The following is a 15,841-nucleotide window of genomic DNA, read 5'->3' as shown; positions in this document are numbered from 1 at the left end:
GCAGCGTCCTACAGCCGCCGCGTGCCAACAGATGCCGCTCGCGTCGGAGTCGCCGTTACGCATTGCTTTCTGCGTCGGCGACGGAGCGCGTTTTAGCCCGTGCCGTATCGCCCGTATCGCCGCAGCCGCAGCCGCACAGCTCCCGCCCAGCAGCACGCGGCCGGCGCTGCCGCCCGGCTCTGAGCGCGCGCCGTGCACGTGGGACGGAGGCGGCGCCGCTCACCGCACCGCGCTACAGGCGGGCGCGAGGCCGCGCGATCGCTTCCGGGCCCGGGGATTCCAGCCTTCGATATGCGCCCCGCTGACCGCGGCCTCGCACGGAGCTGCAGACGGGAGCGGACGCTGCGCCGCTCGCATGGTTGTCCCGCGCTGCCGGGTGTTCCCACGTACGCCGTCCCCCGCTCGAGATTTTAGTGCCGCTGGAATCGGTCGCTTTCTCACTGCAATACAAATTTGTTGCGAGGTCGTTCGCTGCGCGCAGTAACAGTATCGGCTTCTGTACTCGGTTCAGAAGCTGCCAGCACCGAATGTTCCTAAAGATGAAGAGGCTCCAACCTCGGGCCCCGCCAGAGGCCGCCCCGTGCACTGCAGCAGCCGCCGGGACGCAGCTGTGCAGCAGGCATTGCTCGGGCTGTTGGCGGCAGGGCGTCACGGAGCTGTCCTCGCAGCGCGGCTCCTCCTGCTCTCTTCAGCTGCATTTGCCCGGTATTTAATACCACATCACTGCAAAGCGACCTCACAAGCTGATTGCTGAAGGAACCGTTGGATACAGAGCTTTCCCACCCTTAGCGTAGACCACCTATTCTCGGCGCTGTCACTTTTAGCACAGAGCGCCCCCAGCACACTTTCATTTAAATCTAACAGCCCTTCTCAAGGGGCAAAATACCCAACTGCCATTACTGCCAGAGGCACCGTTGGCACTGCTTCTCTTGGACAAGGATTGCTGCTTGTGCTGCAATTGCAACAAAGCAGCAACTGCATGTCTTTCTCTTTTATGCATGACTTAACATGGCCCTGTTTTTCCAAACCCAGCAATACTGTGGGTACGAGAGCAGCATGACCTGCAGAACTGCTGATGTATTCTGTATTTGTACCCAAGTGAGTCTTCTACAAGGATGGCCTTCAGCAAAACTGGGCCCATGGAGGTCAGAGGTCAGCACGGCCCATTCTGACACCCCACTGTTCTGACCCAACTGCAGCGTCCAAGCAATGCTGGGCAGAAATGGGCACCCCCAGCACTGAAGGCAGCCCCCAGAGATCCCTTCACCAACACCCAGGGTCCCCCCACAACACTCGGGGTGAAGTGGCCCAAGTAACACACAGAAGACAACACTTTGCCAACCTCAGAATTAACTCACATTTGAGAAGAACTTTATTTAAAATCAGAGGTTATACAGACTTCCCCTCCCCCACTGATTACAAAATATGAGCTTCCAAGAATAAGGAATGTCGTTGCGTTGCACAACCTGGTTCTGGAGCATGGCCTGGGCCACACCAGTTTACACCACTTCCAATGATTCCAGATGGAAATACAACAACCAGCAAAAAGTCTGCTCCTTCACAGCTACAAGACATGAAATTCAACCCTATAGAAAGTTGTATCTATTACTACTAATGTAACCAGATTTTAAATGTCTTCTAAGAAACCTGAAAAAAAGAAATCTTGCTTTAGCAACTGCATGCAACAGCAGACCTATTTCAGACCGCTTTGTTTACCACAACAGACAGTAGGGAGAGCCTCACGGAGCTGAGGCCATCAGCAATAAGGAATGATCAACAGCAGCACTTTCCATTGTGATTTAAGTTACATTCTTCTATACAGGTAAGGAGGGTTTGGTTTCTGCTTTTCAGCACTACTAATAAGGAACTGCAATCATCCTGAGGGAGGCAGCTTAGCACTGGATCCATTGCTGGATGACACATCAAGGTGAAAGCAGGATTTACCTTAAATACAATTAGAATATATATTGCGAGACATACTATACTGTGCCGATGCTGCACACCGAAGCAAAACTGCGGGTTGGAGGGGCAGGGTCCCCGGTACCTGCACAAGGCATCCCCATCCCCACACAGCATTTTAGGACCACAGCCCACAACTCGGTGGGAGGTTTCCAAGACGTGCATGCAGCGCCGCTGCAGCCCAATTCCAGGAGCAGCCTGGGAGCGTGTGTCCTCGGGGACGAACAGTTTGTGGCAGCCCCACAACGGGCAATGTTGGGAAGGGCTGCTGCCCGGCCATGCCAGCTCGCGGGCAGGGAACGCGCCCCAGCTCTACACAAACAGGCATTCGTATGGGGTACGACGGGAAGCACGGGGTGAGGTTACCTAATGCAGTACGAGCCCGAGGGCCAACGCGGTGCCGCACGCTGCAGCTCTGCCCCGCACACCGCGCTGAGCTGCACGGCGCCGGCCGCTCGCCAGCAGCGCGCTCTGTGTCGGTGCTCCGACTGCCACTGAAATCCCGGCTGCGGTTTCAAACAGAGCCGTTTCTGGCGGCACGGCGGCTCGTGCGGATGTGGGAGCGGTGCTCACGGTGGGCGTCAGTCCCCGGGAACCCTCACTGCACAGTCTGACATGTTACGTGAGCACGGAGATACGTTGCTGAATAAGCAGGTCCACGATTGGGGCTCAACAACATAACTTTATTGCTGTGTACATGTGGTGCTGCTCAAGGCACTGTGGCACGGACTGGGACGCTCGGAATGGCGGCGAAGGGCCTGGAATGCGCGGCGGGGCGGGGGCTCACATGCCCATGCGGATGCTCTGGATGATCTGGAAGATGGCTGCAAGAGAGGGGGCGCTCAGCGGGGCCGCGGGGGGGGGCGGGGCGCGGGGCGCGGGGCTCACCTGATCCGCAGACCACGAAGATGAACAGCGCCAGCAGCCAGGGCCCGACCGACGCCTTCTCCTCCGGGGCCGTCCTCTGCGGGCACAGCATCGCGTCACGCGCCGCCCCGCGCCTACCCGCGCCGCCCCCGGCCCCGGCCCGGCCCCACGCACCGAGGTCTTGGCGACGTTCCCGCGCTGCGTGATGTTCTTGCTGTGCTTCTCGTTGGCCATGCGGATGCGCTGCTTGGCCACCATGGTGCGGCCGCGCCGGGCCGGGCCGGGACCGCTCCGCTCCGCTCTCTGCGCCGCGTCAGCACCGCGCGGCGCCGCCCGCCGGAAGCCGTCACGCCGGGCGCCGCCCGCCGCCAACCCGTGCCGCCAGCCGGCAGCGCTTCCGGGGCGGCTGGCGGAAGCGGCCTCTCTGCGTCACGTGACCGGCGGTGCCTCTCGCGCCGCGCGACGTGGAGCTCCGAGGGGCGGCCGCGCCGCTACTCACCCGGAAGTAGAAGCACCGCCAAGATGGCGCCGCCCGCGCCGCTGTTGGCAGGTGGGCGCCGCGCCGGGCGGGGGGGCTCCGAGAACGGCACTGGGCTCCGCCCTCCCGCCTGCTGAGGTCGAGTCCCGCCGGCGACGCCGCCGCTCCGTCCCGATCCTCCCGTCCCGCTGCGGAGGCGGCTGTGGCGGAGGGGGTCTGGAGCTCGGTGGGACCCGGGCGGGCGTTCGGCCACGGGCCCGGGCTCACGTCGTTCTCCCGGCGGCGGCCGAGGGCTGGCGGCAGCGTTCCGTCGTGCTCCGGCCGCCGAAGCGGTCGCCGCTGTCCGCGGAACGCCCGGGCGGAGCTCGGCCGCGCTGCGCGGCGGTAACGCGCGTACGGGCTGCGGTGACGGCGCTCCGTGTCACGTCTGTCCCTGCTTCAGTCTGGCGGTCAGCGTGCGTGAGGCCGGAACGTTCCTTATGAACTTTAGTCGCTTTGTTAACTCTAAAACGCGAAAAAGGGGAGAGATTTCAGCGATCGTAAATGAGGTTAAAGTTTGGCTTTGGACGGTTCTGAGAATTTGCAGTGGGTGCGTGTTTGTTTCCTCTTTCAGTGCGGGGCTCCGAAGGGCTCTTCATGGTGAACGGGCCGCCCAGCTTCACAGAGAGCGCAGTGTTCCAAAGGTACCGTGCTGCACGGCCGTCTGCTCCGCTGGCAGGCGTCACCGGGCATGGAGAGGTGGAAGGAACCCGAAGGCCGTCACGGCCCACTCTTGGGCTGATGTCTGGCTTTCAGGTTTTTTGCTGAGATGTAAATGTAGATTCCAGAATTGAAAAATGTGTAAATAAGTGAACTTTTCCATACCTACAGTTGTTCAGAAAGCTGCTTCTGAAAGCTTTGCCTTGGCCTGACTCCAAATGTGAAAATGACTGAGCAATTAGAATAGAACAGCTCAGTTGGAAGGGACCATCAATGGTGCTACAGCCCAGCTGCGCTGTTTCTGTTACGAAGCGCAATTCTGGACTACGAGACAAAAATTGTTGTGGTGTTTTAATTTTTAAAAATACTTTAACTTATGCAACGCGTTTGAATACTAACGTGCATTTCTTATTTCTTCAGGGACTTTGGAAAAAATTGCAAAGCTGTTGCTTTTAGCAAGGACGGTTCCCTCTTTGCCTGGTGCAATGGAGAAAGGTTGGTGCATTTTATGATGCTAGTCAATTTATATGAAGTAAACTGGGTCAATTTTTGCCATGTTTACCTTGTTTATGTGAAGGCTGTTGAAGCAGTGGCTTTATTTTATAAATAGTAAATGAAATACTTGCTGTTTTTTTTCATATTTATAGTGCACGCACTCCCCTGTAACCTGGATATGCTTTAGTTGTTTTGCTTTGTGGATTTTTTGTCCTATTTCCCAGCACAGCAGTGTTTGGTTTTCTGCGATTAGTCCAAGTAGCACAACCTTGCTGCTGGTTGATTTTTTTTCCTCCATGACAGTGTGTTCTGACATGCAGTGAGTGCTGGGCTGAGGTTTAGCTGTGGAGGTGGAATGAATCTGCTATATCACACCTGAGCTGTTAATGAAGTTCATCCCGCGTATTTTTATTCAGTTAGAAGATCTTTAGCCTCTTCTGTGGAAGCATGGATGGAATCTCTGCAGATGGAGCATACCTTGCACTGGCTCAGAGTCAAAATGTTGCATATTGAAGTACAGGATACACTTTGACCAGAGCTTTCACGTTGTCAGTTTCTGTTTTGCTTGGGTGTCTGGTTTTAAAATATGTTCCTTCAAAAATTTAGTAAAAGCAGGAGGAGAAAACAGGTCTTCTAATTTTGTATCATTGGAGCAGAACCAAATACATGAAAAGTTACCTTGGCAATTATCTCATCTAAGCATGTTTCATTGAAATACTGTCTTTTGGTTCCAGAGTAAATATTGTTAACGTCACCAGTGCAGGACTGCTGCGTTCCTTTGATCTTCCGAAGGCAGTTTGTCTTGAATTCTCACCAAAGAATAACATTCTGGCAACGTGGCAGGCCTATTCAGGTGAGCATTTACCTGCTACAAAGGTACGCATGGTAAATGAGTATTTTAATGCCATTTAATTACATTACTTGATTTGCCATTGTGGCACTTTCACTGGTTGAAGGTGCAACATGGAAAACGTTCAGAAAATGGCTTGGTTGTTGAAATGTATAGGAAAGGAGGGGAGGGGTAAGAGCCTCTGAAAGCATCTGGTGTTGAGCACTCCCACAAACCAGTGTGTGTGCACTGTCACTCTGTTAAGTGGGTGGAGTGTTTCCAGCAAATGCCAGCGGGGCGCTTCGACAAGATGCTGTTCCAGCAGTTTGTAATGTGTAGACAAATGAGGAGTTGTCTCAGAGTAGTTACATCCCCCTCTGGACACAGGCAACATAAACGTCTATTCTCTCCTCTACCTCTGTGTGGAGTTTGTTCCTAATTCACATAAGCCACAGATTTATCGAAGCTGATGTCTGATGTGTGTGCTGTGAATGCTGTCTGTAAGTGGAAGGGTTGCTGTAAGGTAGGGGGGTGGGGTGTGCTGTGGCGTGGGATGCCTGGTGTGCTGCTGGCTGGTACTGGTGCAGAACAGATGCTGGCTGTGGGCTCACAGAGGTACGTTAGGAGGTGTTTAAATGGATGTCCTGCAGCCAGTGATAATGGGCATGTGATGGAGTCCCTGCAGCTCTGAATGCTGGTTCCTTCTGCAGGCTGCAAGACTGGAACATACTGTCAGGTAAAGCAATTAACATCCTAGAGCTTAGCATGACAGGAAGAGGGATGTTTCTTGTAAGAAGTTTGGGTGCTTGTAGAGTCACGAGTTGGAAACATCATGATTCAAGCAGGTTTATTCCCAGGAGACCGCGGCTTCAGTGCAGTGTTTTTGTTGCAGCTGCCAAAGATGGCACAGCAGGGGCACCCAACCTGCAACTTCATGATGTGAAAACTGGAAAGTGTTTGAAGTCTTTCATCCAGAAAAAGATGCAGAACTGGTAAGTAACATTTCTAGGTGTTAACTGCTTGCAGAATCTGATACAGGCGAATAAATACAAGTTCTAGTGTTGTGTTGGCTTTCAGAATGTTGTCTGCTGAAAGCAGTAACTGTGCTTATCAGTACTTCTTGCTCAGCTCCTGTTGTTCATTCCTTAGTGTAAACCCACTCTCTTTTTGCACCAGAGAGAAGGACGGTGAGACAGTGTTGTTTATCTGTCTGAAGTGTCTGTGCTGGAACTTGTTGGCTTTAAAAATGGAGGAGAAAAATACCTGAGATTGCTGAAGATGAGTGCTGTTCACTTTTTCTTTTTTTTTTAATTATTGTGATTTAAATGTAGGTGTCCCTGCTGGGCAGATGATGAAAGTATTTGTGCCCGGAACGTGAACAATGAAGTGCACTTCTTTGAGAACAACAACTTCAGTAAGCAAGTATTTCTATGAGTGCCATTGTGTTCCATATAGGCCTCTCTTTTTTTTTCCCCCCTACTTTTTTCTCATTTCTTACCTTGCTTGCTTTTAATTTTGTGTATTCCATTTTAGTTCTGGAAACTCAAAATCACTGTATTTTAATTTAGTATATTTTCTTTATTGTTTGTTTTTCTTTTCATTAATTTATCTGCTTCAAATGCACTTTCAAATAAGAAAGCCTGATTTACAGGAACGAAGGAAAACTGCTGAGGAGAAGGATGGGCTGTGGGGCTTCTGTAATCGGCTGTTTTTCTTAGAACAGAATTTCTGTTTAAAAAGTGCATGTGTGTGTGGGTGTGTGTGTGCACAGCCTTGTAAGAGTTTCTTGAGCATTAGTCCCAGTGTTGGTAACGACACTGAGCTTTCTGTTGTGATTTGCCAGAGGAGAGGGATTTCAGAAAGCAGTCTCAAGTGCTTTGTTTCTTTACCACGACTGGTTTATTCAGCAGAACCATTCCTGTACAAAGGTTCTTTCCATTTTTTTCTCAACAGAAAAAAATACCACAGAGCCTGGCAGTCATTATGCACAATGAACTACTTTCATACTCCTGGAGTATTTCATATGCTGAACTTGCACATTAATTCTTCCCCCCATCCTCCCTTCTGGCCGTTGTGTGCAGAAATCAGACTGTTAAGAATGCTATTTCCCCAGCGCAGTCCACGTACAACAAATTATTATTCCAGCTATGCAATTCTTTGTAATTTAGTTATAAAATCGGTGTCAAACTCCCATTTCTGTGTCTCTCTGTGGGACGTAGACGTGGTGCTAGGCATTAATGTCCCTGCAGCGCCTCACAAGGTGCCCATAGCCCTGATGCCCTTCTGACAAACGCTGCGTTCTTCTTTAGCCTCTCCAGGGCAGCAGCAGTGTTGTTCTTTCTCCCCTCATCCCGCATTAAAGCAGCGATTTATTTTTTTCCTCTGGTGTCTGAAGACACCCACGTCCCCTCAGCTCCCTTCTCACTCTGCACCAGGGAAGCGTGTGTCGTCTCTGTAGCGTGAGCCCTGCTGGTCAGCCCCAGCTTCCTTGCTACAATCAGTTGTGAGTTGGTGTTGCTTCTTCACTTTTTAAGAGTTGGCAAGGTGTAATTCCTGTGAGTTGTTATGTAGAGGAGCAGCCTTTGTGAAGGCCTCCTGTCAGGAGGAGTCAGCCAGTGAAGTTGAGTGGAGAATCCCTGACTGTAATGGTGTGTGTTATCTGCATGTGATGCTGCCTCCTGTGAAGGCAGCACGGAGAAGATGAAGGGAACTGTTTGCTTAAAACACAGGCTGTCTGCAATTAGGGTGCAGAGCCTTTCTTGTTGTTTGAACTTCTAAATACTCGATTTCAAAGCTAGGCTTGGTTTGAGTTGTTTTTGTAAAAAAAAAACTAGCCAGACCTCCAGTTTGATGGAATGGGAAGGTAATGGTTGTTTGTCTTGATATCAAACTTTGGTTATCCATGACAGAGGCTCATGAGAAAGTATTGCTGAGTACTCCAGGCTGCTCTTTGATGTCGTCACACCTGTAACTTCTTTTTTTTGCAGATACTATTGCAAATAAGCTTCATTTGCAAAAGGTTAATGATTTTGTGTTATCGCCAGGAGCGCAGCCAACCAAGGTACTGCTGTGGTTTGTTTCCAATTTTTTCATGGGTTTTCTTCAAACATTACTGTTATTTTGGTGTGGTGTACTGGTATGAATAGAGCTCGTGCTACCAAGAATTTAATCTGCAATAAAATCTCCTTGCTTTGTTTTAGGTTGCTGTGTATGTTCCAGGCAGTAAAGGTGCACCATCATTTGTTAGGCTCTATCAGTATCCCAATTTTGGTGGACCTCAATCTGCACTGGCCAATAAGAGTTTCTTTAAAGCTGACAAGGTGACAATGCTATGGAACAAAAAAGGTATTCAATCACTTTGTGAGTTTTACATTAATTTTCATCTGTAGATAAATACTGAAGACAGTCATTGCTGCCAGTGCAGTCTTAAGGTTGCAGTTCTGAATACCATGCAGTGCTCAGAATTTTTCCACGCTGACTTCTGACACGTGATTTTTTTGTCCCTTACTGTATCATACAGAGTATTCTATGCTCTAGGAAGTTCAGGAATTGAATTGCAAATCCAAATTGAGTTTTGCATTCTGTAGTAATGCATGTAAGCTGTAAACATAAGGTTATGCGTTGATACAATTTCTACTCTGTAAAACCATGGATACACAGACCTGCCACGACTGGGATGCGTAGCACAGTCCTCTGCATGCTCTGCTGTTTGTGAGCGCTGAGCTGATGCAGAGTAACACTGCCCCACCTCACCCCCCACATGTGCCTGTTTTACTTCAGCCCGTGTTGTTTGGGATCAGGGAAGGGATCGCGTGGCCCCGTGCGTCTGTCCCTGACAGGTGGCACACAAAAGCTGTTGGTGAGGCATTTCATTGTAATTATCAGAATGCTTGTTTCTGTCTTAGATGGAAAGCCTGAGACACTGGTGCTGCTGTTGAACATCTTTTAATGAAAGCACGTTCATTTCCTCATAATTCAGCAGCGATTCAGCTTACGGTCTCCTCAGATGGGAAGGATATTAGTTTGGTTTGGGTTAATGTTCAGGAGGAGTTTGAGGAGAGAACGATAACAGTGCTGACATGCAGGCAACTAATTGTAAAACCCGCTGTCAGACTAATTTCTCTTTGAGCGTGGTAGCTTGTGAAAAAGCTCATGTAATATTCAGCAGTTGTACTGATAACTGTGTGTGTTCTGCAGCCACTGCTGTGCTGGTCATAGCCAGCACTGACGTGGACAAAACAGGTGCTTCGTACTACGGAGAGCAAACTCTGCACTACATTGCAACAAATGGGGAGAGTGCCATCGTACAACTACGTGAGTGGGCGTTTCTCTTTGCACTGTAGCTCTCAGCAGTGGGAACTGCTGTTTCACCAGCTTCTACTGATTAAAGTATGCGAGTAATTCCTGTGTGAGGCTGCACAGGAGCAGAACTGTTTTTGTTTGCCGAGGAAAGATCTGGGCAGTGGAGCCAGCTTAATGTTTGTGAATCTGAAATGCTGAATAGTTCTAGGTAGGGTTTTAGACATGCAATCGATTGTTACTCAAAAATTAGGGTACAGAGTGAGAGCACTTTTTAAAGTATATTGGAAAACAGAGGTTCTGCATCTTGTTTAGTAAAACAGAAGTAGTTTTGTGATGTAAAAATGATACAGTGAGAGAAGCAAGAAGCCATTCTTAATTTCAGCGTTTCGTTTGAACTGACAGTGCGTTCGTGAATCTCCTGTGTGGTATTTTTTCATCATCCAGCTGCTTTTGAGGTCCAGTTTGGAAGTTTTTTCCATGCTATCACTGTCAGAGGGTTTTTCATTTTTGAACAGGATGTGCTCATGCTGCAGCCTTTGCCTTAACTGTTGAAGCCCATGTAAAGCTGCCTTAATCCCCTCCAGCTGCTTACTGTCATGAGTTAATTTTCTTTCAGACTTCCATTTCTGCAGTTGCAGTGGGATAATGTCACCTAAAAAGTTTTCAAAAGGGAAAGCACACAGGGAGTGCAATTGCACGGCTGAAAGATAACGAGGTTCCCAAAGATAATGAGGCTTCAGAATAACGAGAATGAACCAGTTTGGTATTCTGAGTCAATGTTCCGAGTTAAGAATTACCTTTGGTGCACTTGGTGCTTACCTGAAACGTAGGTAAATGTATCCAGATTACAGAATGTGATCATGGGGGCCCTGCACGCCTTACATGACTCGCAGTTGTTAATCCATTATTTGTAAATCTCCCAGTGTTCTAACTCCAGAATAGCTTCCAGTAGAATCGTGTTTTCATGAATATGTGTAAAACCATGGGTTTTTTTTTTTTGTCCTCTCCCACTTTAAAATCCCTCTTATGAAATACCGCACGTGGCCATGGTGCCAAGGTGACCTAAATCAATTCTTCAAGCTCTAAAAGCTGAGCTGTGCAATGTTTCTTGAAGTCAAAGAAGAGAAACTAGTATCCAGCTGGTATAAAACTCCTGTTTTTGCAGGTTTCCAGTGGGACAGTTTGAGGAGGTCCTGAGATAACATACTTGAGTAGCAAGGAAAAATAAAAGGGATTTTTTTTACTTGAGAAAGTGTGCTTACTGTTAAAGTGCCGCTGCTGACCCTACAGAGGTAATTTGGAGTGGTAGCAGTTACTGTTGCAAACCTTAACGAAAATCATGAGAATGTGATGTTGTTTGTTTCCACCACTACTGTTAGTGTAACTCATTTCCAGTCAGTAATTAAATTATAGGATTTTAGCTGAGTATGAAGATAAGAATCACTGATAGCTTTTCAGTGCAAGTGAAAATAATATAATCTCATAACAACGGCTGCATGTTTTCCTTTTCCTTTAGCAAAAAATGGTCCTATTTATGATGTTGTTTGGAACCCCAATTCTGTCGAGTTTTGTGCTGTGTATGGTTTTATGCCTGCCAAAGCAACAGTTTTTAATCTGAAATGTGACCCTGTGTTTGATTTTGGAACCGGTCCTCGCAATGCTGCCTACTACAGCCCCCATGGACACATCCTGGTACTAGCAGGATTTGGAAATCTCAGGGGACAGATGGAAGTGTGGGACGTTAAAAACTACAAACTCATTTCCAAGCCGGTAGCCTCCGATTCCACCTATTTTGCCTGGTGCCCTGATGGGGAGCACATCGTAACAGCCACGTGCGCCCCCCGGCTGCGGGTCAGCAACGGCTATAAGATATGGCACTACACTGGCTCCGTTTTACACAGCTATGAAGTTCCATCAAATGAGGAAATGTGGCAAGTTTCCTGGCAGCCCTTTTTGGATGGAGTGTTCCCAGTGAAAGCAGTGAAATACCAGGCAGTCCCGAGTGAACTGCCGAGTGCTGAGCCCAAACCTGCTCAAGCATACAGACCTCCGGCCTTGAGAAACAAACCTGTCACAAGCTCCAAGCTCGTAAGTAGATTGTTTCGTGTGTGCTTTAAACTTTTTAGCTGTGTTCGTTGTGTTGCCCGCCTTTGGAAGCTTGGCCTCAAATACGTCTTTATTTTTAACGAGAGACATTAGAAGAGTAACTGGGTGAGGAATGCTATGGGGCTTTTCTAGAGGCTTTCTTGATAATCCTCTTATTGACGCTTTGTTCCCTGTTTGAAAGAATTTATCCTAGAAAAATAAATTTCTTGGGAGAGGGAGGAGAAAAAACAGAAGGCGAAACAGTCACCCTTCCCTCACCTCCTAGAAAAACCTACCTAAATAGCAACAACAACAAAACTAACCCAGCAACCCAGTTTTCTTTTCTTACCCTGTGATTTTCTGTGCAGCATGAGGACGAGCCACCTCAGAATATGAAACCACAGTCAGGAAGCAGTGAAAAGCCATTGTCTAAAACAGCTCTGAAAAACCAAAAGAAACACGAAGCAAAGAAAGCTGCTAAACAGGTACAGCAAAAGCTATTCTTTCAAGGATAACGTTAAATCAGCCTTCACAGTGACTCTGATCAGTCTCAGAGTAATGATACCAGTTGCCCCGAAAGCCATCTGCTGATTTTGTGAAAGCGATCTTGTGGGGTGGGTGGTCTGTTTCAACTGGACAGAGGCAGATGTAAAAGGATGAGCTAAGGACAGCTGTGGTTAGTCGTGCTGTAAACGTTAACTGAAACAAATGTTCAGATGGCATAATTGTGCCTTTTCACCTTCTGGCAATCCACAAGCTTCCGTCCAGACTGGGAAGGTGGGAATGGCCTTTCCCTGTGGGTCAGGGCTATGGTGGGTTACCAGGGCAGACCAGAGAGCTCTGTTCTTCTGTTTCACCCCTTTGCTTGCTGTTCTTCAGCTAAACAGATAAAAATCACCTGCAATTTTTATACAAAGTTCTGAATTAACATAAAAGGTTGGGTTTTTACGTTTCTTACACCACTTTAGAGCTCTTTCTTTATCTTCAGAGTTAATGACCCATCAGACTATAAATTGTGTTTGTCACATCACCCTTACTGATGTTTTCCCATGCTAGGTATGGTGGTTGTCTACAGGAAGTAGAATTTAAACAGGAAACAATGTGAATGACATTCCAAGAAGAGCCATGACCTCTGTAAGATGTAGCACAAAACATCACAGGAAGTCAATTACAAATTTTGGAGAATACTAGCAAATCAGAGAAGGAAGAAATATTAAATAGATTAATTCAGATGATTGAAAAGATTTGTCAGGTCCGTTGTAATCTGTAGATAGTGTGATACATGTTTTTAAACTTACAGGAGGCCAAAACTGATTGTGGTCAGGACTCCACACAGTCTTCAGCATCACAGAATACACCACGAAGTGCTGTGCCTGTCGTGACATCAGGAGATCCTGAAATTGACAAGAAAATAAAGAATTTAAAAAAGGTAAGGGGACTTTCTGTTAATTTAAGAACAACGTATTTCTCTAAGAGATGGTCTTTAAGATCTAGTCTGAGTGCAATGCGACTTGAGCTCAGTAGGAAGCATTTACATAGATGGTAATTTACTGAATTTGTCAACCAACTTTCTTTGCTTTTCCACCTTGTAAAATAGTAGAAGTCATCATTTTCTATGTCTCCGAAAGCTCTTGCCAGCCTAGACAGTAAAGAAGCTGCTCAAAAGTGCATGGAAGAGCATTCCAGTATGCTGTTACAAATTCTGCTGCACGTGCAACAGAATCCTCACAAGTGAGAGGGAAGAGCTTAACCGTGTTTATTCTTAAAAGGCACCTGTATGAGGTTCCTGTTCTTGGTCTGCTTTCACCAGCCCCAAAGGGAACCTGCTTTGATTCTAAGCAAGACAGATCCTCTTCTTCCTCTAATCTCTAAGGGTTTTTTTGTTTTGTCCTTGAGAAAAAGAGAGCATACTTCTAAGTGGTTTTGAATCTCGAATCTGAGAAGGAAACTATGCTGTATGGTTTTGAATTTCTTCCCTAACTTCTGAGCAGGATGAGTGCAAGGTTTACTGCCAGTCTTGGAAATTCTCAAATGTAAATGATTTCAAACTGGAAGTTGCTCTGTTCAGGCTAGAGAATCTTCTCTGTTCCTGTGAAATCCATCAGAGGTTTTTTCCTCTTGGCTGCCTCCTGCATTTCATGTTCTGATGGATGTTTCAGGCCTTCCAAAGAGAATGTGTGGTAAAGAGGAATAGTGATGGAGGAGTTGTTTCTGAAAATGGATTTGGCCCTTCAGTCAGATGGTGCGTGGTGTTTTTCAGAAACAAGCATTCCTGTTCTTTAAGATGTCTTGTTCTTGGGGAAAAAAAAAATAACTTATTAGTGGGGTATTCTGGAATGAGCATCTGGAGATGCTTAAAGGAAAAGTGCCTTCCGTACTGAGATCAGCCTCCTGGTAAATCTGGCAATTGCAAGTGCAGGAACATGTGTGACTCTTTTTCTGGTTTTGGCTTACTTACATATATATATATAATATATATATATTTTTTTTTACAGAAACTAAAGGCAATTGAGCAGCTGAAAGAGCAGGCAGCTGCTGGCAAACAGCTAGAGAAAAATCAGGTACTGTTAAGATTTGAACAGTTCACTAGTTCACTTGTTTTGTTTTGTTTTTTTGCCCTTGCATTTCCTATAGTTCTTTGTGATGGTACTGCTTAAATTTTGAAAGATTTTGACCTGTTGCATTCTTTCAAATTCAAAATCAGAGACAAGCATTCAAAAGAATGCACAGAGCATACCTATGTTCATTTAGTTGGATCCCTACCTCTGTTTCTGACCACCCCCTTGACCTCAGTGAGGTGATACCCTGCATTCATCGTGTAGCCACAACTTCAGTGTGTTATGTAAAATGCAATGCAAACACTGACAAAGAGTGCTAATGGAATGGCAAAACAAGTGTTTCATTGTCTTGGCCTTACAATGACCTTCTCTGGAAAAACCATGGATTTGCTTGAGTTTGTGGTATCTGACTTCTGGTCCTTTAAACAATTGGAAAAGGAGTTGGTCCACAGGAAGAACAAGTGAAGTGAAATCCTGCATCTTCAGAAAGAAAATACATACATTTTGTGTGTAGAGCACACACTGTTCTGTTTGTGGCAAGCTGTTTGCTCCTCTGTAAATTGTAACTCTCGTTTGCCATGTTGCCTCCCATTCTTTGCAAGTTAATCCATACAGCTGTGCTGGACAATGCGAAGGGAGTGCAATGCATTAGAAACTCAGCTTTGGGTTCCCAACTGGGCTTCGGCTACAAAGAGAGCCAGTAGGTGTACTGTGCCATGACTTGCTGTGATAACCAAGTCGGCTAAATTAGGGCATGCTCTGCCAGGGCCTGCAGGACTTGAAGATTGCTCTTTCCATGCTGTTCTGCCTATTATCAAATAATCATGCAAAATCTGTATCAGGCTTTTCAGAGCAGTTAGGTGGTGATGCAGTGTCTGTTTCGTGCGGAGCTTTCAAAGCGGGCACCAGAATTGTGGCCATGTGGGGGTGCTGCTGGGTGGGAAGGAGTGCAGGACCTTCACAGCTACTGCTGTTTGGGTTTCCTGTATGAGCTACAGCTGTTGGCACTGTGCTTGTTCTAGCTGGAGAAGATCCAGAAGGAAAGTGCTCTGCTCCAGGAATTGGAGGACCTGGAGCTGGGTCTGTGAAACTTCATGTGTGCTGTTAGCACAAATTCACCCAAAATGCAACGCGTATTGACTGGATCACCGTGAAAAGTTTCAACCATGACTGAAGATGCCGAAGTTGATGGATTTGCTGCACGTTGGCCATTTGAAAGCTTTCCCAAGGCGCTGAGTGAGGCGTGCTGTGCCAGCAGTGCTGCTGCCCCGCTCTGCCCTGGGAGCAGAGCCTGCCCGGCGCACAGCTGTATCCTGTTTGAAGAGAGGCGTTCTTTGTCGTTGGATGTAGACAAAAATAAAGAGTGTTTAATAGAAAAAGCGGTTCTGTTCTTCTGTGCCCGGGCAGAATTTGTACAGCGGCCGGCAGCAGTAACGCGGCGCTCCTCACTTCTCGGCGCTACGTCGTGGCGCAGCTCGCAGTCACGTCTGGTCACGGCTCACGGTGACCGCGCGCTTCCGCGACGCGGAAGGCTTAAACGGCGAGTCCTGCGCGAGACGGCTTCGGTCT

General features: G+C 47.7%; 2 protein-coding genes across 2 annotated transcripts; one reads left to right on the top strand and one right to left on the bottom strand.

Annotated features, from left to right (window-relative positions):
• Positions 1 to 1,349: 1,349 nt before the first annotated feature.
• Positions 1,350 to 3,148, bottom strand: SERP1 (stress associated endoplasmic reticulum protein 1). Its single transcript, XM_042831759.1, has 3 exons — positions 3,001 to 3,148; positions 2,848 to 2,923; positions 1,350 to 2,783 (listed from the first exon to the last, which is right to left on the bottom strand). The coding sequence occupies exons 1-3, from the start codon at positions 3,082 to 3,084 to the stop codon at positions 2,743 to 2,745; spliced, it is 201 nt and encodes a 66-aa protein (XP_042687693.1). The 5' UTR covers positions 3,085 to 3,148; the 3' UTR covers positions 1,350 to 2,742.
• A 145-nt stretch (positions 3,149 to 3,293) lies between these two features.
• Positions 3,294 to 15,651, top strand: EIF2A (eukaryotic translation initiation factor 2A). The gene is made up of 14 exons (XM_042831771.1): positions 3,294 to 3,376; positions 3,918 to 3,987; positions 4,424 to 4,498; positions 5,233 to 5,351; positions 6,220 to 6,319; positions 6,659 to 6,741; positions 8,315 to 8,388; positions 8,528 to 8,672; positions 9,525 to 9,641; positions 11,146 to 11,717; positions 12,083 to 12,199; positions 13,015 to 13,143; positions 14,210 to 14,275; positions 15,295 to 15,651. Exons 1-14 carry the CDS (start codon positions 3,349 to 3,351, stop codon positions 15,358 to 15,360), a joined length of 1,761 nt encoding a protein of 586 aa, XP_042687705.1. The 5' UTR covers positions 3,294 to 3,348; the 3' UTR covers positions 15,361 to 15,651.
• The last annotated feature ends 190 nt before the right edge of the window (positions 15,652 to 15,841 follow it).

The sequence above is a fragment of the Centrocercus urophasianus genome, unplaced genomic scaffold, assembly GCF_019232065.1.
Source record: "Centrocercus urophasianus isolate 14NV4802_14NV808 unplaced genomic scaffold, USGS_Curo_1.0 seq_1038, whole genome shotgun sequence".
Classification (NCBI taxonomy): domain Eukaryota; kingdom Metazoa; phylum Chordata; class Aves; order Galliformes; family Phasianidae; genus Centrocercus; species Centrocercus urophasianus.
This window is presented reverse-complemented; position numbering and strand designations above follow the sequence as displayed.

What these genes read in the sequence shown, in the direction of transcription:
- SERP1 (XM_042831759.1), bottom strand. Translation starts at nt 3,084, where the DNA reads ATGGTGGCCAAGCAGCGCATCCGCATGGCCAACGAGAAGCACAGCAAG. An exon ending in GGAACGTCGCCAAGACCTCG is followed by an intron (nt 2,924 to 3,000) that starts GTGCGTGGGGCC and finishes CTGTGCCCGCAG; the next exon opens with AGGACGGCCCCGGAGGAGAA. An exon ending in CTTCGTGGTCTGCGGATCAG is followed by an intron (nt 2,784 to 2,847) that starts GTGAGCCCCGCG and finishes CCTCTCTTGCAG; the next exon opens with CCATCTTCCAGATCATCCAG.
- EIF2A (XM_042831771.1), top strand. Translation starts at nt 3,349, where the DNA reads ATGGCGCCGCCCGCGCCGCTGTTGGCAG. An exon ending in GCCTGGTGCAATGGAGAAAG is followed by an intron (nt 4,499 to 5,232) that starts GTTGGTGCATTT and finishes TTTTGGTTCCAG; the next exon opens with AGTAAATATTGTTAACGTCA. An exon ending in CAGAAAAAGATGCAGAACTG is followed by an intron (nt 6,320 to 6,658) that starts GTAAGTAACATT and finishes ATTTAAATGTAG; the next exon opens with GTGTCCCTGCTGGGCAGATG.